At 21.3% G+C, this 26,828-nt stretch overlaps 5 protein-coding genes across 5 annotated transcripts; 4 read left to right on the plus strand and 1 right to left on the minus strand.

Moving 5' to 3' along the window:
• Positions 1–1,106: 1,106 nt before the first annotated feature.
• PADL01_0727200 (mRNA (N6-adenosine)-methyltransferase, putative) lies at positions 1,107–3,377 on the plus strand (the record flags this gene model as incomplete). Its single annotated transcript, XM_028681312.1, has 1 exon — positions 1,107–3,377. One exon carries the CDS (start codon positions 1,107–1,109, stop codon positions 3,375–3,377), a length of 2,271 nt encoding a protein of 756 aa, XP_028537703.1.
• Positions 3,378–4,470: 1,093 nt separating this feature from the next.
• On the plus strand, positions 4,471–5,403 carry PADL01_0727300 (conserved Plasmodium protein, unknown function; the record flags this gene model as incomplete). The annotated part of the gene is made up of 5 exons (XM_028681313.1): positions 4,471–4,636; positions 4,813–4,879; positions 4,974–5,088; positions 5,167–5,270; positions 5,364–5,403. The coding sequence occupies 5 exons, from the start codon at positions 4,471–4,473 to the stop codon at positions 5,401–5,403; spliced, it is 492 nt and encodes a 163-aa protein (XP_028537704.1).
• Positions 5,404–5,792: 389 nt separating this feature from the next.
• PADL01_0727400 (conserved Plasmodium protein, unknown function) lies at positions 5,793–8,342 on the minus strand (the record flags this gene model as incomplete). The annotated part of the gene is made up of 2 exons (XM_028681315.1): positions 5,793–6,898; positions 7,043–8,342. 2 exons carry the CDS (start codon positions 8,340–8,342, stop codon positions 5,793–5,795), a joined length of 2,406 nt encoding a protein of 801 aa, XP_028537705.1.
• Positions 8,343–9,925: 1,583 nt separating this feature from the next.
• Positions 9,926–10,219, plus strand: PADL01_0727500 (dynein light chain, putative; the record flags this gene model as incomplete). Its single annotated transcript, XM_028681316.1, has 1 exon — positions 9,926–10,219. One exon carries the CDS (start codon positions 9,926–9,928, stop codon positions 10,217–10,219), a length of 294 nt encoding a protein of 97 aa, XP_028537706.1.
• Positions 10,220–11,302: 1,083 nt separating this feature from the next.
• PADL01_0727600 (dynein heavy chain, putative) lies at positions 11,303–26,718 on the plus strand (the record flags this gene model as incomplete). Its single annotated transcript, XM_028681317.1, has 2 exons — positions 11,303–26,266; positions 26,470–26,718. The coding sequence occupies 2 exons, from the start codon at positions 11,303–11,305 to the stop codon at positions 26,716–26,718; spliced, it is 15,213 nt and encodes a 5,070-aa protein (XP_028537707.1).
• Positions 26,719–26,828: the final 110 nt, after the last annotated feature.

Consider the following 26,828-nt stretch of genomic DNA (forward strand, 5'->3'; position numbering starts at 1 on the left):
ATATAATTTTTTATTATTTTATTTTATTTTTTTTTTCGGTTTTTTCGGACATTTTCAAATATACAAAGGAAACAACATTATACTAATATGAACATTTATTTTTTTTAATTCATATAATTAAATAAAAAAATACATACATATATATATATGTAATGTGGGAATATAAATTTTTAAGAACGAGTAATGTTCTTATTATCTATAAACTTTTAAATATAATAATAAATATAAAATCATAAAATCAATTTTATCTTAATTATTTTTTTTGAAAAACTATATATATAATAAATTATATATATATATATATATATATATATATATATATATATATAATCTTACAACGTACTATTTATTATTATAATATTTAAAAAAAAAAAAAAAAAAAGCTTTCTTCGTATATATAATAATAAATATATAAATAAAGAATACGTTGAATAAAAATCATTTTATTTTTTTTTTTCTTAAAAAACACAGTTTGAAGAATATTATATATATATATAATATATTATAAGTATATGTGTAAAATAATATGAATGCAGTAAACGTAATATATATATTATATATATAATAATATATTCTTAATTTATAAAATAACGTTCATGAATAATAAATAATATGTAATCTATCTATGCAATATATTTTTATAAAATATATGTTTTTATCTTAAAAAAAAAAAAATAATAAAAAATAAAAAAAATAATGAAAATAAATAATTAAAAAAAAATATATATATATATATAAATATTACTACAAAAATAATTTAACATTAAAAAAATATATATATATATATATATATTATATATATATATATAAAGGTTTTATATATATTATAATATTATACTTGAACAAAATGATGAATTTATATATTTAAATTATAAAGTAAAAAAGAAAAAAAAATACCCGAATTTATTATAAAATCATTTTTCTTTGATTTACTTTTCTTTTCCTTTATTTGTTTGTTTGTTTGTTTCTTTCTTTCTTTTTATTTATTTATTTATTTTTTTTTTTTTTTTCCAACAACTTTTTTGCCAAGAATATCGAATTTGAAGTAGAAATATAAAGTAAAATATTTTGGAAAGAAAGAAAATAAATAAAAAAAAAAAAAAAAAATGTCATTGGCTAGAGAAAAATATTTGAAAAGAAAAAGAGAACTTTTAGAAAATATAAATTTAGTTGATATAGGTGAAAAGAAAAGTAATACAGGGAAAAATGAAGAAAATAGTAAATCTGATAATATAAAAAAGGAAAGTAGATCAAGAGATTTTATAAAAAATGATAATAGAACACGAGATAGTTTAAAAAAAAATGATCGTGTTGAATATATAGATAATGATAAGAAACATTTAAAAAGTAACAATTATAAGGGGTTAACCTCATATAATAATAAAGATATAAAAAATGAAAATAGAGATTTGAGGAAATCACCATATGATCATAAAAGATTAAGTAATAGAAATGAACAAGATATATTAAGTAATAAAAAAAACAGATCAAGTGCTAATTTACAATATAATAATGATTACATCCATGGAGGTAAAGACAACAATGTATTAATAAATAACAATAATAAGATAGCGAATTCTACTAATAATATAAATGAATATATAAAAGATTTAAACAATATAGATATTAATGATAGCTTAATTTTATTATTTTATGTATGTAAATTATTATTAGATATGTGTTCAAATGTTAATGTGAATCAAAGTAGTATGAATACATCAGTAACATCTGTTGAGATGTTACGAGATATGAAAAGTAAAAATCGTAAAAATATAAAATTATTTAAAATTAATATATTAAATAATATTTTAATATATTTATCGAATGAAAATGTAAATAATTTAACTCAAGGAAATCCAAATTATAAAGATAATAATTTTGAGAAAAGACATGAAGAAATAAGAATAGATGAAAAGTGTATAGATATTGAACATGTGGGTATAAACATTGTTATTAAAGTTATATATATAAATAATATAAAAAAATTAATATTTAAATATTTATATTTAATAAATAATAATTTCAAACATGATGGAGTGGGTAATATAAATATGTATGATGGAAGGTTTAATAAAAATGAAGACCAAAATTATTTTAACACACCAATGATGGAACAGAAGAATATTAATTTTGTCAATAATAATAATAATAATATGAATAATTATCATTATAATAATTATAATGTTAATTATAATCCCTATAATTGTGTAATGCAAGAAAATGAAAAGAAAAGTGTTGGAAATGTAAATAATAAAGTTGTTTTACATAAAAACTTTTTATCAACTGAATATGAGATGAAATATAAAGAAGAAAATAAAAATAATAAAATAAATTATTTAGAAAATTTATTAAATGAGCCAACAGCAAAAGAGAAAAAAATTAAAGAAGAAAAAACAAATATCCTTTCCATTATTGAAGCACCAACTGTTATTGAAGAAATGAGAATAAAAAAATTTCAAAAAAAAGATGATTCAGTAAAAATTATATGTCCTTATTTAACTAAAAAGGTTTGTCAAAAGCATAATAAGGAATGTAATAAAGTTCATTTTAAAAAAATTATATCAGAACATACTGATGTATCATTAGGAGATTGTTCTTATTTAGATACATGTAGACACATTGAAACATGTAAGTTTGTTCATTATGCTGTAGATAAGGATGATCAACAGATGAATATGAGTACACAAGAAAATTTAAGTCAATCTAAATTATCTTTATCTTCTAATATTAAAGAGAATGTTTATGGTCCCCAATGGATAAGATGTGATTTAAGAAATTTCGATTTAAGTATTTTTAATAAATATGTTAGTGTAGTTATGGCAGATCCACCATGGGATATTCATATGGATTTACCATATGGAACAATGACAGATAATGAAATGAAACTTTTACCTGTACAGTTAATACAAGATGAAGGTATGATCTTTTTATGGGTAACTGGAAGAGCTATGGAATTAGCTCGAGAATGTTTACAAATATGGGGATATAAAAGAGTTGAAGAAATATTGTGGGTAAAAACGAATCATTTACAAAGAATTATAAGAACAGGAAGAACAGGCCATTGGTTAAATCATTCAAAAGAACATTGTTTAGTTGGTATTAAAGGAAACCCAGTTATAAATAGAAATATTGATTGTAATGTTATAGTATCAGAGGTAAGAGAAACGTCAAGAAAACCTGATGAAATCTATTCATTAATTGAAAGGTTATGTCCTCAGAATTTAAAAATAGAGCTTTTCGGAAGACCTCATAATTGTAGGAGTAATTGGATAACTTTAGGAAACCAACTTAATGGTGTTGTTTTACATCACCCACAGATAAAGGAAAGATATAATAAAGTGGCTACACAATTTAACTTGCCATTATGTGAAAAATGAGGATATATATATATATATATATATATATATATATATATTATAATCATGTGATAAATGTCTATTTATATATCATTTTAAATATTTAATTTCATCAATAAACATGCTAATGATCATTTTAAAATGTAAAATAGCATATTTTATATATTCCTTTTTTTTTTATAACCTTTAATAATATGGATATTTATAGTAATTATTCCATTTATTTATTATATATATATATATATATATATATATAATATTTAATTTATTTATTATTTATTTATTATTATTCTTTTCTTTTTTTTTTTTTGTTATAAAAATATATATATTTATATATTATATATATGCACAGTATCCTATTTTTTCTTTCTTTTTTAACAATTATATTAATTTAGAATATATTTGTGGGTATATGATTGTTTTAAAAAATATACAATTTATACTAAATTGTAAAAATATGAAAAATTAGGATTTACAATATATATATATATATATATATATATATGTATTTTTTATTTATGTGGAAAATATTTAATTTTCATTTTATTTATAATTAAGATAAACACTTCCTTTATCTTATGCCTTTATTGTGCTTATTTTTAAAACTTAACATTATGGTAATATGATAATTATATAAAACATAAATGTGAATATAAAAGGGAAAAAACTTGTAATGGATAAAAATATATATATGTATATTTTTTTTTTTTGGAGAATTTATATAAAAAGTTTCTATAAAAAAAGAAACATTCTAATATATATATATATATATATGTATAATTTTTTTTTTTTTTTTTTTTTTTTTTTTTTTTTTTTTTTTGTATATACGTTAAATATATGGAAACATTTCTGTTAAAGGTTATCTTTTATCATATCCCTAATTTATTTTTTGCTAAGACTTATAAAATCGTATCATAATAAAATATAATATTAAAACACATCTTTATATAAAAAGGTATATAAGAAGTGTATACATTTCATTTTAAATATTATTTCTAGAAAAACAAAAAAAAGAAAAAAAATAATAATATCCTTTTGTTATTAATATTTTTAAAATAAAAAACTGACGAATAGGTCTCATAATTATGTAAATTCGTAAAAAAAAAAAAGAAAAATGAGAAAAATATGGACTCCCATAAGAAGAACAGAAGAACAAAAAATAATAAAGAATAATTATGATGAGGAAAAGAAAGAAGAGTTTGAAAAATCATTGCCAAAAGATTTTATAGAGAATAATAGGAATAAGAGGATTCCATATTTCGAAATAAAAGAATCAACACGTATAACATAAAGATATTAAATAAATAAATGATTATATATATGTGTGTGTATGAAATTTATATAAATATTCAGAAAGTTTATTATATATATAATATATATATATTTAATTTCTTTTTTATGTGTACCTTTGTAAGTCTAATTCAAGGATATGTATTCGAAATATTTTTCTTTATAGTAATAGAACAAAAGGAGAAAAAAGAAGCCCAAAAAATATTGGCCTTAGAATTGAGAAACAAGTGCAGGTACAAAAGGGTAAATAAATAAATATACATATATATATATATATATATATATATATATATATATATTTATATATTTGCTTGTTCCATTTTTTAGAGCCGAAATTGATGAATTTGTAGAATGTTCAGTAGGAAGAATGTGGACAATTTTAAAGTGCAAAGATTTAATGATCTCAATGAGGAAATGCTTAAAAAAATATGAAAATCTTGAAGTAAATATAAAAAAAAAAAATAAATAATAAAATAAAAGTAAATATATATATATATGTATATATTTTGTTTTTTTCAAGTATGTTAAATTTAGAGAGAAACAAATAATCGAAGAAAGGAAAAAAAATGGAACAAGTTTATATAGATCAGATGAAAGAGCAAGATACAACCGTTTCGTATATACGTAAAGCAACATATAAATGGAAAAATAATATATATATATGTATGTGTTTTATTTTTTTTATTTTTTTTATCTTTTCATATTTTTTTTTTTTAGAGATAATGAAAAAGGATGGATTCCAGAAAAAAAATATTGAATATGTAAATCTACATTTGTTATCATTTTTTAAGAAGCTAAATAAATAATCATTATAATATATATATATATATATATATATATATATATATATATGTTATATATATTATTGTGTTTATAAATTTTTTGTACATTATTATTAAAAAAAATAGTAATATAATAATGGTATAATTGTAAATTTTTTAATTTATAAATATATAGATAATATTACAAATTTATCATGTTAAACATAAAAAAAAAAATTAAATTAAAAGAATATATTATATATATATATATATATAATTTGTATTATGTGTTATATATAATTTTTTTTTTTTTTTTATTTTGTTTCATTTTATTTATTTATTATATATATATATATATATATATATATATATATATTTTGTTTTGTTAATAAATAACTTGATATTTATCATTATTTTTATCAAACATATCAATATTTTTAAATATATTTAAAACTTTATTGTTATATGAATTAGGTTCCATATGAAAAGTGTTAAATTTTAGAAAGGAAGGTATGTTTTTGAAATATGCACATACATTATGATGCGAGGAAAGTAAATGAGTTAGTTTACATTTTTCTGAACAGTATGTTGCTATATAACATCCTTGACAATATTGAAAAATATTTTCATTATCTTGTAATGTGTGTATATTAATGTGTTTATTACATACTGTGTTCCAACAATATATACCATAATTTAAATTTTTTAAGAAATAAAAATCTCCTATAGAATTTTCTTGTTTTAAATTATTAAAATAATATCTTTTAATTAATGTTAATTCTTGAATCATTAAATTATCCTTTATAGATTGTTTTCTATGTAAAGCTGAATAAATAAAATGATAGAGTTTTACAGCTATGACATATGTTTGTTTCCATATATTATCATTTGTTAACTGACTTCTATTATAATATAAAATTTTAACACATGTTGTAATATGTAATATAGATTCACAATATTTTTTTTTTATATAAATAGAATGTAATTTAAATAAACATAACAAATCTATTATAAATAATAAAATATCTCTAGCTATTAATATATTCATATGATCATAGAATATATCATCCAAAAAACTTAAGAATTCAATATTATTTTCATTGAATTTTTCAAGACACTTTTTACATTCTGTTCCATATAAAAATTCTGTTATCATCAAAAAAAAGGAATTAATAAAATTTAAATATTTTTGATTCACACTAATTTTTTCGATATTTGATTTTTTTAGAGATGAAATAATAATATTGAAAAAAGGGGATTCAAAAAAATTATCTACAATTTTATTCATATCAATATTTATAAATTCTTTGAAAAAAGGAAATAGAGTTCTGAGAATATCTATATTGTAGTTTAAACTAGATATAATGATTTCATCATAAATATTCTTTGAATTTTTTTCTATTATCATGTTAATACGAAGTTCAATATATTTATAAGTATGTAGTCTCATAAGAAGTCTATAAATACTTGGGACCCCGCAAAATAAAATACCTAAAAAGGGGAAAATAAAATGGTGTATATAACACAAGCAGACATATATACAAAATAAGTATATATTTGGACATATATATGTATATATATATATTTATTTATTTAATGTTATTTTTTTTTGTTTTTATTTTTTTTATTATTTACCTGAAAATATATGCTGAGAAAAAGTATAAAATGTTTTATTTACCTTTGATAAGTGATACTGATTTAGAAAATTTTCATAATTATCATAAATTAACATATATGAAAAGATATTATTTTTAATAGAATTAAAATTTTCAATTATAAGAGGTATCCACATATTATGTACTATTTGTATCCAGAATTTTCCATTATCTATATGTAAATTTATCATATTATTTATAAAATATTGATTTCTTATAATTTGTTCCATATCAGTTTTTAAATACATATCTGAAATATCATTTTGATTTATATAAAAAAAATCCCCTTTATTCAAATAAATCTTTTGAACAAACTTTCGAATTTTTTTTAATCCTTTTATATTTTCATGAGGATATACATAATGATATTTATTTAGAAATAATTTTAAATATGTATATTTATCAATCTTTTCATCAAAATCTGGAGATGTAATAATATTTAATATATTAATTATTTCATTTATATCTACTGAGGTATATTTATAATTTAAAGAATGTACAATTTTTTTGCATTTCTCTTGAACTATTTTTAAAGATTTTTTTTCGATATTTTCTTTATCATCATATATATCATATTTTTTGTTTTCTTCTATATTTTTATAATTTAATTGATTTATAAAATATTCATTTGTATATTTATCAATATTTATATTATTATCTATATTTATGTCTTTATAAAGATTTGTATTTACTATATTTTTTGTTGTGGGTCTAAATTTGTAAACGTCATGATTTTCTGCTTTATAATATTTCAAATTATCCTTTATATCTTTGCATATTTCTTGTATTTTTTTTAAATGTAAATTATCTTCCTCGAAATTTATTTTAGAAAGGTATATCAGATCGTTATAATTTTCATCTATATAAATATTAGGACCACATATATCAACACCAGATGTTCTATTATCTAAATTTTGAGGATTATTTTTATTTATATCCTTTACGTCATCGTTTGATTTTTGCAGTGAATCTATTGTAATATCATTTTTAATAAATTTAGTTTCTTTTTGGTTTATATTATCATTAACATTCCCTTCTTTGTCAATTACATTAATACAATTGTATTTCTTTTCATATTCATCACATGGTATATATTTATTAAATATATCATTTTTGTCATGAACAAAATTCTCAATTAATTCATTTAAACATTTTTTTTTTATATATTTACGATTATTGCTGGAAATATTAAGACGTTTTAATAAATAAAATAATTGTTCTTCGTTATTATCTGTATTTTGATTAATATTGTCAATATCATGTTCTATACTGTATACCATTTTTCATTTAACAAAAGGGAGAAAAAAAAAAAAAAAAAAAAAAAAAAATAACAATTAGCACATATTTAATAACGTATGTCTATGTAAATATTTTATATTTATACATATTTATATTGTGCAGGAAAATACAAAAAATAAAATTTATGTAAATATAATATGATTCAAATATTTTCTATTATAAAAGAATTAAATAAATATACATATGAATGAACATATACATATATATATATATATATATATATATATATTTTTATAATAATATAACAACGTGAAAAGAAATTTTTTTTTAATTGAAAGGAGGAGAATATAATATATATATATATAATGGAGTGCACACACAAAATAAAAGTGAACCAAAAAAAAAAAAAAAAAAAAAAAAAAAAAAAAAAAGAAAAAAAAAAATTATAATATATATTTATATATATATATAAAAAGATGAATCCTAAATATTACAAAGTGTATACCATATATTACTACAGTTTAACAATACAATTATGTTATTTCCATTTTATTGTGTATACATTTATATAAGGTCATTTTAACATGTTATTAGAAAAATTAAAAGAAAGAATAGACAACGTAGATCAGAATATAAATTAATATAAATAAAATAAAAAAATAATAAAAGATTTGTTACAAAAGTATAATATTGTATCAACATAGGGAATTCATAAATATAAGAAAAAAAAATATATGCAAATATATATATAAAGGTGAATATGTGAGATAGTACCTTCATTTTTGCTAAAAATACATATAATAAAAAAAAAAAAAAAAAGTAAAGACGAAAAAAATAATTCTTCTAAGTTATATATTTCAAAAAATATATTAATTCTTATTTATATTTACAATACATACGTATAAAATATAGATACATATATATATTTATTTATTTAATCAATGAAAAGTAAGAAAAGGTTTCTATTTTATGTTAATATAAGAAAACTTACTATATTTCTCATTTATATATAATTACGAAATGGAAAAATAATATTAATGTTTGCAGTTAATAAAATTAAAAAAAATATGTACATTTTTTTATCTTATATTTTTGTTAATATATATTTTTTTTTTAAATAAAAAACACGAGGGGAGGAAATTTATCTTTTTCTATTGATATTTTATGTTATTAAATATTATAAAAGAAAAAAATATATCTTTGATTTTATTTTATATTAAATAATTTCATAGCAGTGTTATTAGACATTCCGTATATAAAAAGGAAAGATATGTTTTTTTTATACATGTTGAGAAAAAAATATATGAATATATTTAATGAGTTCATTTTTATGGAAGTTTTCTATGAAAAGATATATAATTATATAAATGGTCATTTTAAAAAACGTGAAAATATATATATATATTTAAAAGCATGTCTCAGCGTGTGTAGATTAAAAGTAGTACATTTTTTTGAAAAAAAAAAAAAAAAAGTCACAATATAAAACATATATATATATATATATTTACTTTTTATATTTAATATATTTTTTCGTTTAAATTGTATCTCAATTTTGACTTAATAATATAAATATCCACTTCTTTTGAATTGTAGAAATAGATGGAAAAAAAAAAAAAAAAAAAAAATGGAAGAACCTAAATGTGATATTTTATATGAACATATGAATTATGATAATAAAATAAAATTAATTAACATAGCAAAGGAAATATATATAAATATAAATAATAATAAAATAAATTCTTGGAGAAATGCAACTATAGCTTTAAGAGATAAAATAAAAGAAGTTTTAGATTTTAACGAAAAAGGTTGGCATATAATAATTGGATCCAAATTTGGATTTTTTTGTACTCATGAAATTTATCATGCTTTGCATTTTAAATTAGATCATATAGAGTTCCTTATTTTTAAACATGGATAAATAAATAAAAGTATATATACATATATAATATATAGTATAATATAATATATAAATATGTATGAATAATATTGTTTTTTTATATATGGTACTTTTTATTTTATCATTTAAATAAAAAAAAGAAAGTATGTGTAAGAATATATCATTTATTTTTTTTTTTGGTGGGGGGAGCTTATATTGACATTTATTATATAAGAACTTATGATGAATGAAAATTTTTAATGAAAAAAAAAAAAAAAAAATTCATATAGAAGAATACTTGTTTTTTTTATTAAAGATATAATTTTCTTTGTTCCAATGTAATGTATATATATATATTTCTATTTTATTTTATTTTTATTTTTGTTCTTGTGCATTGTTACAACATTTTTCTGTTAATATAAATACGTGCACACTAAAGGGAAAATAATTTTTTATAAGAATTAAAAATAATTAAATGATAAAGGAATATATAAAATTGAGAATATATTGTTTATAAATTTGTGTATATATTCTTAAAAAAATAAATTATACAACACATTTTTTTGTGTGTATATTTTCTTTAAAATTATATAAATAAGACCGAATTTATTCTTTTATATGAATTTATAGAATTTATAATGTGCTTATTTTATTTGATTTGGTTTTTTTTTTCAATATATATATATATATATATATAATTAGAAAGACATATTTTTATTTTCTTTTACGTTGATATATATATTTAAATTAATCTTGTTTTGGACAAATAATTAAAAATAAAATAATTAAGTAAACAATGTATTTTTATATATGAATTAAAATTTTTACTCTATGGTCTCACATTAATATGGTGTTTTTTTTTTTTTTTTTTTTTTTTTTCATAATTAAATGAATTTATATTAATATTTATATTGATCATTTTTTCTGTGTAAATTATTTATGTGATGGTTCACATGAATGCTAATCTATATAAAAAAAAAAAAGTAAAAAAAATTAAAAAAAAGGAAAGGAAAATACAAATTGTCTTATAATAATAAATAAATATACATATATATATATATATATATATATAATCATACGTATTTGTAAACACAGAATACATTTCTTTATATATATTAAAAATCTATGGAATTAGAAAAGACACATTTAATAAACTACTTTTTGGAAATATGCCCTACCGTTTTAGATTGTTCTAGAAAAGAACTTCAATCAATTTTAGTTAAAAAAGAAGAAGAAAAAATAAGAAAATTTCTATTGGATAAAAATATTAATTTAATAGTTATAGGAAAAGAATGTACTGATAATGAAGAAAGAGAAATGAATGATAAAGAAAATGATAAGGAAGATATAAATATGAATGAAGAATATAATAATATAAGAAAGTCTAATTTAGATAATAAATATAATAATTTTTTATTTGTAGAATTAATAATAAATTACAAATGCGTAACTAAATGTATTTCAATTGCTTTTATGAAAAGAAATAAAGAAAACTTTTTATCGTTAAATGATAAAATAGATAATAGAAATAAAATAAATTTATCAAATGAATTATTAATGTTTGTATGTGGGCAAAATGATTGTAATACTCCATTAGATTTAGTTTATTTATATTTATCTCAAGGTTTTAATAATATTTTTGATGCAGCTTCTTGTTATGGACAGAATATAACTGGTTCTGATACTTCTCATTTTAATTATGGAACAAAAAAAGATGTAGAAAATATGTTTAGTATAAATAATAAATATATAGGATATGAAGGAGAAAATAAAGTATCAAATATATTAATGAATAATGTATCTAAAAAATTGAATGAATTATTAATATCTATGAAAAATGCACAAATTGATTTGAATATACCAATAATAAATTTACATGTTGATAAAAGAATAAAAAAGCTATTAGAAGAATATCCAAATGTTGATGATATGAAACCTGATAAATTAAAACAATTATGTGAATCTCAAGAATTTATAAATCAATTACAAAAAGATGTTACTAAATGGATTGAAGATATACAAAAGTTAACAAGATTAAATGGTGAATTTAAAAGTGGTGGGAGTGCATTATCTGAAATTAATTTTTGGATAGGTTATGAAAATGCTTTATATCAATTAGAAAATCAATTAAAAAACCCTGAAGTTATATTAACATTACATATATTAAAAAATGCTAAACGCTATTTTGCAACTATGTCTTTTGATAGTGATATACAATTAAAACAATCGAAAGAATATGTATTAAATGTAAATATATTAATGAAAGATTTCCCTATAGAAGATTTATTAGGTGCAACAAGTATACAACAAATTATTCAAGCTGTTCGAAATATATTTAATCATTTAAAAAAATTAAAAAACACTACAAAATATCCATTATCCAGATCATATAATTTTGTTGAATCATTATCTAGAGATTTAAATAATACTATGAAAAAAGTTCTATGTACTCAATCATTAATGAATATGGATTATGAAGAATTCGATGTGCTCATTTCAGGATGTGTCGAAATATTTCGACTATGGAATGAAGAAATGAGAATATTTAAGGATATGGTAAGAGAATTAATAAAAAAAAGAAGTTTCAATGAAAGAGCTCCAGCTAAAATGGTATTTGAACATATCAATTTACAAGAAAGGTTAGATGAAATTAAAAAATTTAGAAAACAACATGAAAAATTCAAAAGCGTTATAAGTAGAGTATTTGGTTCTAATAATAAGTCGTTAGGTATTAATTTATATAAAGATATTAATACAGCTTATAATATATTTTTATCATTAGATCCTTTGGATTTATCTAAAAATGGTGAAGATAATTGGGAAAAAGCAAAGTTATCATATGAATCTAAAGTTAATCGAGTTGAATCTCAAATAACATTTAAATTAAGAGACCAATTAGGAGGTGCCAAAACATCTGCTGAAATGTTTCATGCCTTTTCTAAATTTAATCCCTTATTTTTTAGACCTAAAATTAGAGGTGCAATACAAGAATATCAAAATACATTAATACAAATTGTTGTAGATGATTTAAGAAAATTACAAATGATTTATATCAATGGATATTTAAAAAGTGATTCCCAAAAAGTGTCTACTATTAGAGATATTCCTTTAGTAGCTGGATCAATTATTTGGGCTAAACAAATTGAAAGGAAATTAGAAGATTCATTAAAAAGAATAGAGAATGTTTTAGGTAGAGGATGGGAACAACATTCTGAGGGCAAAATTTTAAGACAAAATATTGACAACTTTAAAAATTTATTATCACAGAATAAAACATTTGAAAAATGGTTAAAAAATATTAAGAGTGCAGATAAATTTGATATGTATGATAAAATTATAAATATAAAAAAATTAGGAGGAAATAATTATGAAATTTTAGCAAATTATGATTTCCAATTTTTTAATATTTTTAAAGAAGTGAGGTATTTACAATCTATAAATTTAAGAGTTCCATATTCAATAAAAGTAAAAGCTGATGAAACTAAGTTAATATATCCATATGCATTAACTTTACAAAAAACGTTTAGAACATATATGAAAATATGTATTTCTATGGATAATCAAGCTAAAGATATACCATTTAATCAAACTATCAAAAAATTAGTAGCTGCTATACATAATTCTGTACAGAATAAAATTAAGGAAGGGATTTATTTACATTGGGATTCAGATATAATAGAAACATATGTACGAAAATTATCAGAAACTATAAATACTTTTGAATTTATGGTTGATGAAGCAATGAATAAAAATAAAATTGTTTTAGATTCATTAGAAAAAATGAAAACATGTGAAGTGTGTTTTGAATGTAATGAACTAAAATCGTTAATTGAAATTATACAGAAAAAGGCAGATGAATTATACCTAGAACATTATAGAAACGTACATTTATGGATTGAAGAATTGAATGTACATATAAATAAAATATTAACTGAGCGACTTGAAGAAATTATAAAAACATGGACATGTGAATTTGTTAATTGGCCTAATAATGGGAAAAAGTTCATATGTAAAGAAAATATACATGAGTTTAAAATAAAAAATCAGCAATTTTATTTACATCCATCTATTGATTCAATGAGACAAATGTGGTTCTCAAAATTATCTGACGCAATAAACATCATTTGTGGTATAACACGAATTAAAAATATTTATCAAAAGAAAGAGAAAACAAACGAAAAAATACAAATAAAAAGCAAGGTAAGAAATAGAAATAATAATAAGGATGATGATTATATATATTATACTAACGATACTAATAATAAAAACAATAATATATATAATAGTAAGTGTGATGATAACAATAACAATATTGTTATCAATGATGTTATTTTAGATAATACTTATAAATATATTATATATTTCATAGACAAGGAAATATATGATAATGCAATTAAATCTATCAATGATATGGTAGATAAGGCACAAAAATATGAATCCATTTGGTTACAATATAAAACATTATGGCAAATCGAAATTGGAGATATAATATCAAGTTTTGGAGAAGATATAGAAACATGGAAAATATTTATGAATGAAATTAAACAAAGAGAAAATACATTCGATACATTAGATACGGAAAAATATTTTGGACCTATCGTTATAGATTATAGAATACTTCAATCTAAGGTTAGTTCTAAATTTGAAATATGGCAAAAAGAAATAGTATCTGAATTTTCTAAAAAGTTAGGAGAAAAAACATTATATTTAAAAGAAGAAATTGAAAAAGCTTTATATGATTTAAATACACAATCTGAATTAAAGAATGAAACCGAAATAACAGCTATGCATATATTGTCTATGACACCCAAAGATATTATTGGAATAATGAATACATATGATATGGATGTTCTATCGAAAACGTGTAATAGTATATATAGTTTTATTTACAAAATAAATGAAATTAATAAAAAGGAAGAATTGGAATGGGGGAAAAAATGTGATTTATTAAAACAAAGTGAATTATTATTAGAAAAACAAAGATATGTATTTCCTACTAATTGGTTATATATAGATAATATAATAGGGAAATTAGAAACTGTAAAACAAATTTGTAAATATCAAATAAAATTAATTAAGGATTATTTGCCATATATACAAAGTTTGGTTTTAGAATTTGATAGAAAAGTACAAAATAATATAAAAGAATTATTTGAAGAATGGAATAAAAATAAACCTTCTCATGGAAATGCAAATAGTACAAAAGCTTTACAAATAATAAATACATTTGAAGAAAGAATTGACACAATTAATGATCAATATGAGATATCAGAGAAAATAAGAAAATTATTAGAATTAGAAAACAGTGAATCAGAAATTGGTTTTCATGTTTCACCTAATATACTTAAAGAAGAAATAAATTGTGTAAAAGGTATATGGGATGAATTAAAAATAATTTATTCAAATATATGTGATATGAAGAAAATGTTGTGGTCTAATGTTGATCCTAAAGATGTTAAACATCGTTTAAATAATTTATTAGATTCTATAAAAAAGATACCTGCAAAATATCGTCAATATGAAATTTTTGATAATGTACAAAATGAAATACAACAATATTTGAAAACGTATAGCTTATTATTAGATTTAAAATCTGAATCTTTAAAGGAAAGACATTGGAAATTAATTTTACAAAAATTGAATGTTAAAATATACTATAATAAATTAACCTTAGGGAATTTGTGGTCTCTCCATTTATGTATTCATGAGAATGTATTAAGAGAAATATTAAATCAAGCACAAGGAGAAATGGCATTAGAACAATTTCTTAGAGGATTAAAAGATACTTGGAATGAATGTGAATTAGAACTTGTACAATATCAAAATAAATGTAAATTAATAAAAGGATGGAATGATATATTTTCTACCATTGATGATCATTTGAATGCAATTCAATCAATGAAAATATCTTCTTATATAAAAATATTTGAAGAAGAAACATTTACATGGGATGATAAATTAAATAGATTACGTAATTTATTAGATGTATGGATGAATGTACAAAGGAAATGGGTTTATTTAGAAGGTGTATTAAAAGGATCGTCAGATATAAAATCCTTATTACCTCAAGAATATAATAGGTTTAAAATAATTGATTCTGATTTTATTAATATTATGAAAAAAACTAGTGATAAACCAAAGTTGTTAGAATTATTTCAAATGGAAGGGTTTCAGAAACAACTGGATCGTTTGTCTGATTCTTTATCAAAGATTCAGAAAGCTTTAGGTGAATATTTAGAAAAACAAAGGAATAAATTTCCAAGATTTTATTTTGTTGGAGATGAAGATTTATTAGAAATGATAGGTAATTCTAAAGATGCTAAAATAATTCAAAGAAATGTTAACAAGATGTTTGCTGGTATAAATTCGTTTATATTAAAAGAAAATACAAATGATATTATATTAGGTATGTCTTCACGAGAAGGTGAAGACGTTTTATTTTTGGAACCATTAAATATTAGTTCATTTAATACATTAAAAGAATGGTTAATAGTTTTAGAAAAATCTATGAAAAGTAGTTTAGAATTTTATTTAGATGAAGCAGCAAAAGAAATTTTAGAAATGGATATGATTGAATGTACAAAAATTGAAAATAATAAAATATTGTTATGGTCAGAAAAATATCCGAATCAAATTATATTATTATGTTTACAAATATTGTGGACTAGCAATATTGAAAATGAACTAATAAATTTTTCAAAAAATAGCTCTGATGAATCAAATATATTATTTCATAAAAGTGAAAAGATATGTTTGAATCTTTTAGAATTTTTAGCAGTTAATGTTGTTAAACAAAAAGATCACAGAACACGACAAAAATTTGTTCAAATGATTACGGAATTAGTACATCAAAGAGATGTAATACGTATACTTATAGATAGGAATGTAAAAAATGTTAATAGTTTTATATGGTTACAATATATGAGATATTATTGGGATCCCAAAAAGAAAGATAATAAAATCAATTTAATTATAAAAATGGCAGATGCAACTTTTGAATATGGATATGAATATTTAGGAATGTGTGAGAAGTTAGTTCAAACTGAATTAACAGATGCATGTTTTTTAACCTTAACACAAGCATTAAAAATGAAATTAGGAGGAAATCCTTTTGGTCCAGCTGGAACAGGAAAAACCGAGAGTGTAAAAGCTTTAGGTGCACATTTAGGAAGATATGTATTAGTTTTTAATTGTGACGAATCTTTTGATTTTACTGCTATGGGTAGAATATTTGTTGGTTTATGTCAAGTAGGTGCTTGGGGATGTTTTGATGAATTTAATAGATTAGAAGAACGAATATTATCAGCAGTATCTGAACAAATATTAACAATACAAACTAGTTTAGTTCAAAGAAAAAATGAAATAGAAATATTAAATAAAAAGATTGGATTAAATAAAAATGTAGGTATATTTGTTACAATGAATCCAGGATATGCTGGAAGATCTAATTTACCTGATAATTTAAAACAACTTTTTAGAAGTTTTGCTATGATAGAACCAAATAAACAATTAATTGTTGAAGTGACATTATTTTCTCAAGGTTTTATAAGTGCTGAGCATTTATCAAGTAAAATAGTGTCTTTATTTGATTTATGTTCTGAACAGTTATCTAAGCAACCTCATTATGATTTTGGATTGCGATCATTAAAAAGTGTTTTGAATTCTGCTGGTAATTTGAAAAGATTAACTTTATTAAAGGATGAATCAAAATATGTGGAAAACAACCAAATTGTTTTTAATGAAACATTAGATGATAATAATAATAATAATATTAACAAGAGAAGTACCACAAATAATATAATTACTACTACTACTACCACTACTACCACTAATAATAATAATAATAATACAAATGAGAATAATATAATTTCAATGGAACAAACGTTATTATTAAAATCTGTGTGTGATACTGTTTATCCCAAATTAGTTTCAAGTGATATTATTTTAATAAAGAGTTTATTAAAAGGTGTATTTCCAAATGTGAACGTAGGGGATTTAGAAGAAAAAGGTTTAATTAATGAAATACATCGTTTATGTAAATTAAGACATTTTACACCTGAAGAAAAATGGATTACAAAAATATGTCAATTATATCAAATAATGAAATTACAACATGGTGTAATGTTAGTTGGAGATGTTGGAACTGGGAAAAGTAGTGCTTGGAAAATTCTTTTAGATTCTTTAGAAGCATTAGATAATATAAAAGGAGTAAGTTATGTTATAGATGCAAAATCTTTAGATAAAGAAGAAATATATGGAAAACTTGATAATATTAACTTAGAATGGACTGATGGTGTATTTACAGGTATTTTAAGAAAAATTATTTATAATTCTTCTACTCAATCAGGAAATACAAATAAAAGACATTGGATCGTTTTTGATGGAGACGTTGATCCTGAATGGGCAGAAAATCTAAACAGTGTTTTAGATGATAATAAATTGTTAACATTACCAAATGGAGAACGTCTTCCAATTCCTGAGAGTGTTAGAATATTATTTGAAGTAGATACCTTAAAACATGCTACACTAGCTACTGTTAGTAGATGTGGAATGATATGGTTTTCACGAGATATTTTGTCACCAATAATACTTTTTAAACATAAATTGAATATGTTGAAATATGGTGATAATGATTATCCTCGTAAAATGGATAAATTTAAGTTATTTCTTATTAATAACAATGAACATGTTACCGAAAAGGATCAAAATATTAATAGTAATAATAATAATAAGAAGAAGAATAATATATATAGTATGAATCATATTAATAATTATAATATAAATTCGAATGAACAAAATTTGCAACAATTTGATAATGAAAATATAATGGATAATATTAGAATGAATTCTAGAATTTTTTTTGAAGAAAATGAACAAGAAAGCAGTTCATCATATATAATAAGAACAATTCCTTATAGAGCTGTAAATATAATTAGTGATTATTTTGAAGAAAATGAATTTGTACATCAATGTTTAGTTGCAGCAGAAAATTATGAACATGTAATGGATTATGAATATATAAGAGTTATTGAAAGTACATGCTTATTATTACAAAAAGGATTTGATAATTTAGTTAAGAAGAATGAAAAAATTAATAATACATTATCTGATGATGATATAGAAAAATATATTACTAAATGGTTAGTAGTAAGTATATTATGGGGTATTGGTGGTTCCTTAAATCTTGAAGCAAGAGAAAAATTTTCCATGTATGTTCAATCCATTTGTTCTATACCATTACCTAATGATTTATTATCAAAAGGGAAAATGCATAATATGGATAATAGTAATAAAATATCAAATACTTTATTAGATTATGAACCTAATATTGAAGATGGAGAATGGATAAATTGGAAAGAGCTTGTACAAATGATAGATGTTGATAGAACAGAAATATCAGATGCAACTTTAGTTATTGAAACTATGGATACTATTAGACATGAAACAATTTTGGAAGGATGGCTTCATTTAAAGAAACCATTTATTTTATGTGGTCCTCCTGGATCAGGAAAAACAATGACATTAACATCCGTTTTAAAAAAATCATCTGAATTTGATATAGCATCATTAAATTTTTCTTCTGGATCTTTACCAAACTTATTATTACAAACGTTTGATCATTATTGTGAATATGTAAAGACAACAAGCGAATTGGTTTTAAGACCGTTGCAACCAGGAAAATGGTTAATAATTTTTGCTGATGAAATTAATTTACCTACACCAGATAAATATGATACACAAAGAATTATTATGTTTATGAGACAAATTTATGAATCACAAGGTTTTTGGAAATATGACGTTAATAATAATTCATGGAATTGGGTTAAAATAGAAAGAATTACTTTTGCTGGTGCTTGTAATCCTCCAACAGATGCTGGGAGAAATCCTTTAAGCAATCGTTTTTTAAGACATACATCTGTTTTATATGTTGATTTTCCAGGTTATGAATCGTTAAAACAAATATATGGAACATTTAATAGAGCTATTCTTCGTAAATTTCCACATTCATCTCATTTAGCAGATAATTTAACACAAGCAATGGTTGATTTTTATACCAAATTTTCTCAAACCTTTACTATAGATATGCAACCTCATTATATTTATAGCCCAAGAGAATTAACCAGATGGAAATTGGCCTTATATGAAACATTAGAAAGTTGTGATGAATTAAAAATTAGAGATTTAGTTAGACTATGTATATGTGAAGGTTTAAGAATTTTTCAAGATAGGCTAATATATAAAAAGGAAAAGAAAGAAACCGATAAAATTATAGATGATATATTTAAATATTCTTTTCCAGATATTACCAAAGAAGATTTATTAAGACCAATATTATTTAGTTCTTATATGAAAAATTATTATACAGAAATAGATAAAAAAGATTTAAAAGAATTGATACTTTCAAAATTAAAAATATTTAACGAAGAAGAAATAAATGTACAATTAGTTCTTTTTGATGATGTTTTAGATCATATTACAAGAATTGACAGAGTATTAAGACTACCATTGGGACATTTGTTATTAGTAGGAGCATCTGGTGCGGGGAAAACGATATTGTCTAGATTTGTTTCATGGATAAATGGATTATCTGTTTTTCAAATTCGTGCTGGAAGAAATTATACTACTGAATCTTTTGAAGCAGATCTAAGACATATTATGAAACGTGCTGGAATTAAAGAAGAAAAAATAACATTTATTTTTGATGAATCCAATGTTTTAGGACCTGCTTTTTTAGAAAGAATGAATGCATTATTAGCAAGTGGAGAGGTTCCAGGTTTGTTTGAAGGAGATAATTATATAACCTTAATTAATGAATGTAAATCTGCTTATCGATCGAATATAGGTTTAGATGAATCAGATCTCTTTAAAAAGTTCACAAAACAGGTTCAACAAAATTTACACATAGTTTTTACTATGAATCCTGCAAATCCAGATTTTGCGAATAGACAAGCAACATCTCCTGCTTTGTTTAACAGGTGTGTTATTGATTGGTTTGGTGATTGGCCTTATAGTGCTTTATTACAAGTTGCTAGTGAATTTATTTTTAATTTAATCTTACCTGATAATAATTTTTATATGGATTATGTAGGAAATGAAGATGGTCCAATCAAAGGTAAAATTCAATATAAAAATAATAAAGCTTATTTTTTGTCTAGAGCTATTGTAGAAATTCATAATTCTGTTGTGCATATTAATAACGTTTTGATGAAAAAAGGGAATAGATATAATTATATGACCCCAAGAGATTTCCTTGATTTCATTAAACATTTTTTGAAAATAATAGATGAGAAAAAAGAAGAAGTTTCTAGTCAGAAAAATCATTTAAATTCAGGTTTGAATAAATTAAAAGATACAGAGATACAAGTTGCTGAGTTGAGAAATTCTTTAGCTATAAAAAAAAAGACACTTGCTGAAAAGGATTTGGAAGCAGAAGAAAAAATGAAGTTAATGATAGAACAACAAACTGAAACAGAAGATAAGAAAAAGAAAGCTGAAATATTGTCTAAAAAATTAGACGAACAATTTATAATTATTGATCAAAGAAAAGAAGTTGTTAGGAAAGAATTAAGTGAAGTTGAGCCTAAATTTAGAGAAGCTGAAGAAGCTGTTAAAAATATTCCAAAAAAAAATTTCGATGAATTAAGAGCTATGGCAAATCCTCCTATTTTAGTAAGGAATGCAGTTGAAGCAGTTGCTATCTTAATTATGAATGAAGGTGATAAAAATGTTACATGGGAAGATGCTAGAAAAATAATGAAAGGACAAGACTTTATAAATAAAGTATTATATTTAGACAAGAAGGCAGTAAAACCACAAACAAGTTTTCAAATTAAGAAACGTATAAATAATAATGATTGGGATGTTGAACGAATAAATAAAGCATCAAGAGCTGCTGGTCCTTTAGCTAAATGGGTTGAATCTGTTATTACATTTTTGAATATCTTAGAAACAGTACAGCCGTTAGAAAAAGAAATAGAGAAATTGCAGGAGGAAACCAAAGTTGCTGAAGATCAATATAATGAACAAAGAGATATAATATGTGAGCTTGAAAAAAAATTAGTTCAATATAAAAATGATTATGCTCAATTAATTAGTCAAGTACAAAATATAAAACAAGAAATGGAAATGGTAGAAAATAAAATAAAAAGATCTATTAATTTAATAGACAATTTAAAATCAGAAAAAGAAAGATGGTCTGAAACATTTATTAATTTAGAAGAAGCTTCAGAAACGTTTGTAGGGGATTGTTTAATAGCTGCTGCATTTTGTGCATACATTGGATTTTTCGAGCATTATGAAAGACAAAGGTTAAAAAGGACATGGGGAGAAATTATAAAAATGCATTATATAAAATATAGAAATGATTTATCATTTATTGAATTTTTATCTAGACCATCAGAAAGATTACAATGGATAGGAAATCAATTACCAAGTGATGAATTATCTATAGAAAATGCTATCATAATAAATAATTATATACGATATCCTATGATAATTGATCCATCTGATCAAGCCACAACATTTTTGTTAAATCAATATTCTGATAAAAAGATATTAAAAACTTCTTTTTCTGATAAAAATTTTATAAAAAATTTAGAAAGTGCTTTGCGCTTTGGCTCCACATTATTAGTATATGATGTAGAAAAAATTGATGCTATATTAAATTCAGTTTTAAATCAAGAAACACATAAACAAGGTGGTAGATTATTAATTACTATTGGTGATTCTGAAGTTGATTTTTCACCTTCATTTAATTTATTTTTAACATCAAGAGATGCTCATTTCCAGTTTACTCCTGATTTATGTAGTCGTGTAACATTTGTAAATTTTACTTTAACTCCATCTTCTTTACAAAATCAATGTTTAAATATGATACTAAAGAATGAAAGACCAGATATAGATAAAAAAAGATGTGATTTATTAAAATTACAAGGAGAGTATAAAGTGAAGATAAGGGAGTTAGAAGAATCTTTATTATTAGAATTATCTAATGTAAAAGGTAATATTTTAGATGATGACAATGTTATAAGTACTATGGAGAAATTAAAAGTCCAAGGAGCTGAAGCTTCTAAAGAAGTTAATATAGCAGAAGAAGTTATGGTAGAAGTTGAAAATGTAAGTAATCAATATTTATATTTAGCACAAGGATCAGCTAGAATATATTTTATTTTACAACATTTATGTAATATTAATTTTTTATATCAATATGATTTAAATTTTTTTTTTAATATAATGAAAGATATGTTGAATAATAATTATTTATTATCAATAGTTAAGAAAAAAGATAATTATAAAGAAAGATTAAAAGTTTTAGAGGATTTACTTTTTTCCTTAACTTATAATCGTGTAGCTAGAGGATTGTTACAAGAAGATAGATATGTATTTGGGCTTCAATTATGTTATGTTAAGAGCATAATAAATCCTAATATAGATATGGATCAAAGTTATTTACATTATTTGTTGAAAGATCATTATTCAAATCAAGATGTAGATGAATTTGAACATAATAAAATTGAAAAGAATTTATTACCAGAATATAATGATGAACAAATTAATGCATTAAATAATTTAATAAAACATAAATCTTTTCGTAATTTAAAAAAATGTATATTAAATAGTAAACAAAAGTGGATAGAATTATTACATTCGACTGAACCAGAATCGTTGGTTTGTTCTATACTTAATGATATGAATATGAGTGATGAATCTATAAATAAATCAGATGAATTGTTGAATAAAAATAAAAATAAAAATAAAAATTCGAATATAATGAATAATGGTGAATCTGGAAAAGATGGTATATCCGAAGAAAAGAGATATATAAATAATGATAATACAAACATGGATACTACAACTACTACTACTACTACTACTAATAATAATAATAATAATAATGATAATAATTATTATTATAATAATAATAATGTTAATAATGATATTTCTTTGTGCTTAAAAGAGTCCTTAATTATAAAAGCAATAAGACCAGATAAACTAGAAAATTGTTTTAATAAAATAATAAATAACATATTAGGTAGGGATTTTTTGTGGATTCCTGAATTAACAATAAATGATTTTGAAAAATATGTTAAGGAAAATGCAAATGGGAATATTCCAATTGTGTTAATAAGTTCTCCTGGTTTTGATCCTAGTAATAAAGTTCAACAATTAAGTGAAAAATGTAAAATTCCTTTATTTTCTATTGCTATGGGTTCAGAAGAAGGTTATATATCAGCTGAAAGGGTTCTATTTACTGCTCAAAATAATGGTGGATGGGTTCTATTAAAGAATATTCATATATCTACAAAATGGTTACATCAATTAGAAAAAAATATTCATAAAGCTACGACAAATAAAAATTTTCGATTATTTTTAACTATGGAATTTAATCCTAGAATTCCTCAACGTTTAATGAGAATATCTTTAACATTTATGTTTGAACCTCCTGTTGGTATAAAATTTTCTATTTTAAGATCATTTTCTTTATTTTTAGAAAATAGAGAATTATGTGAACCTAAAATAGCTAGATTACGTTTATACTTTATAGTTTCATATCTCCATGCAATAATATTAGAAAGAAGAAGATATACTCCTATAGGATGGACTAAAAAATATGAATTCAGTGATTCAGATTTAATGTGTGCTTTATCTGTTGTGGATAGTTGGTTAGATAAAGCTTCAACTAGGATAGGGAAAAATGTAAGTGAACATATTGATCCTTGTAACATTCCTTGGGAAGCTATAAAAAAGATATTAAATGAAGCAATATATGGTGGTAGATTAGATAATATGGTAGATCAAAAGATATTAGATACTTTTATTGATCATTTAATGAATAGTAATTCTTTTGAAACTGATTTTAAATTAAATATATGTAATAGTACATCATCGAATAAGGATTTTTTACTATCACCTGATTTGTTTAGGAATATAAATGATTATATAAATTGGACTAATAATATGAGTAATACTGATTTACCTGCATGGTTAGGTTTTGGTCAGCAAGCCGAAGGTTTATTAACAACTAGAACAAATTTCAGTATTATATCTAAATGGAATATATTATATAGTAAAAGTCGTTCTGATGTTTATGAGCCTTTGCCACATTCTCTTTTAACAAAATCGTTGAACGAGGAAAAATATATAAGTTTTGAATTATATAAAATAAAAAATATTAACGAAAAAAACATCAAACATAAAGATAAAAATAAAAACAAGGAAAATGATAATAATAATAATAATAATAATAATAATAATAAAAAATATATAGATAATAGTAAGAATGTGATATCTTCTTCTGAAACAACTGAAAGTGAAACTTCAGAATCTTGTACTGTTAACAGATCTATACATGTTTATTCAAATAATGAAAATATTTTGTTCATCAATAAGATTTTAGAAAATTTACCCCAAAATATACCTACTCTAGAAAAAAACGAGGAGAAGCTTAGAAATGCTGTATTTAGATGTTTTGAGAGAGAAAATAATTTATTTAGTGATTTATTAAAATTAATAAAAACCAATTTAAATCAATTAAAAAATGTTCTAGAGGAAAAAGTAAAATATACAAATAAAATCAGAGCATTAGCAAAAGATTTAAATTCATTTAATGTCCCATCAAATTGGTTACTACATGGAAATAGAACAAATTTAAATTTGACAAATTGGTTAAAGGAATTAATTAATCGTTTATATCAAATAATAGTAATAACACTAGAATTTAATGAAAAAAGTTTTATTGATATAAATGAAAAAAAAAAACAAAAAAATATAAATATAGAAAATGATGAGGATCATAATTTAAATGATTTTTATAAAAGAAACCATGATAATATATTATCACATTTTAAATTGAATCATAAAGAAAAAAATTTATCTATAAATTTCATTTGGCTAGGAGGGTTGTTTTATCCCAGAGCTTTTATAACAGCAACGAGACAATTATCTGCTTTTAAATTTAAAAATTCGTTAGATGATTTAGAATTATCAGTATTAATTGGAAATAATAATAATATGCAGTATGATGATATGATTCATTATACTATAACTTGTTTATCTATAGAGGGTGCTGAATGGAGCAACAAAGATAATGTAAGTTAAAAAAAATATATAAAAATAATAAAATAAGACAAATTAAACTTGAAAAAAATTAAAAAAATTACAAAAAATTTTTCATAATATATATATATATGTATGTATATATGTATGTATGTATGTATTTTTTTTTTTTTTTTTTATGTATACACAAATAATTATTTATTATTATTATTATTTTATTCATATATTTTTTATAGTGTTTAATTTTAAGTGATGAACTCACAATTGATTTGCCTCCTGTAACATTAACTTGGGAAAAAAAGGAGATTTTAAGGAAAAAGCAAAGAGAAAATAGTTCCTCTTTACATTTTATGAATTTACCAATTTATTTAGACAAATCAAGGAATTCATTTATTGGTTTCTGGAATTTCCCAGTTTTTAAAGGTATATCTGAACAAATCTGGTATCAAAGGGGAGTGGCCATATTTTTATCAAAAACGTATTAAGCAAAATAATATATATATATATATATAACATTAATAATATATTATTTTTTTCACAATAATTTATACATTTTATAATTTATTCATTTTGGGATGTAAGAATTATATCAAAT

The sequence above is a fragment of the Plasmodium sp. gorilla clade G2 genome (assembly GCF_900097015.1).
Source record: "Plasmodium sp. gorilla clade G2 genome assembly, chromosome: 7".
Taxonomy (NCBI): domain Eukaryota; phylum Apicomplexa; class Aconoidasida; order Haemosporida; family Plasmodiidae; genus Plasmodium; species Plasmodium adleri (nom. inval.).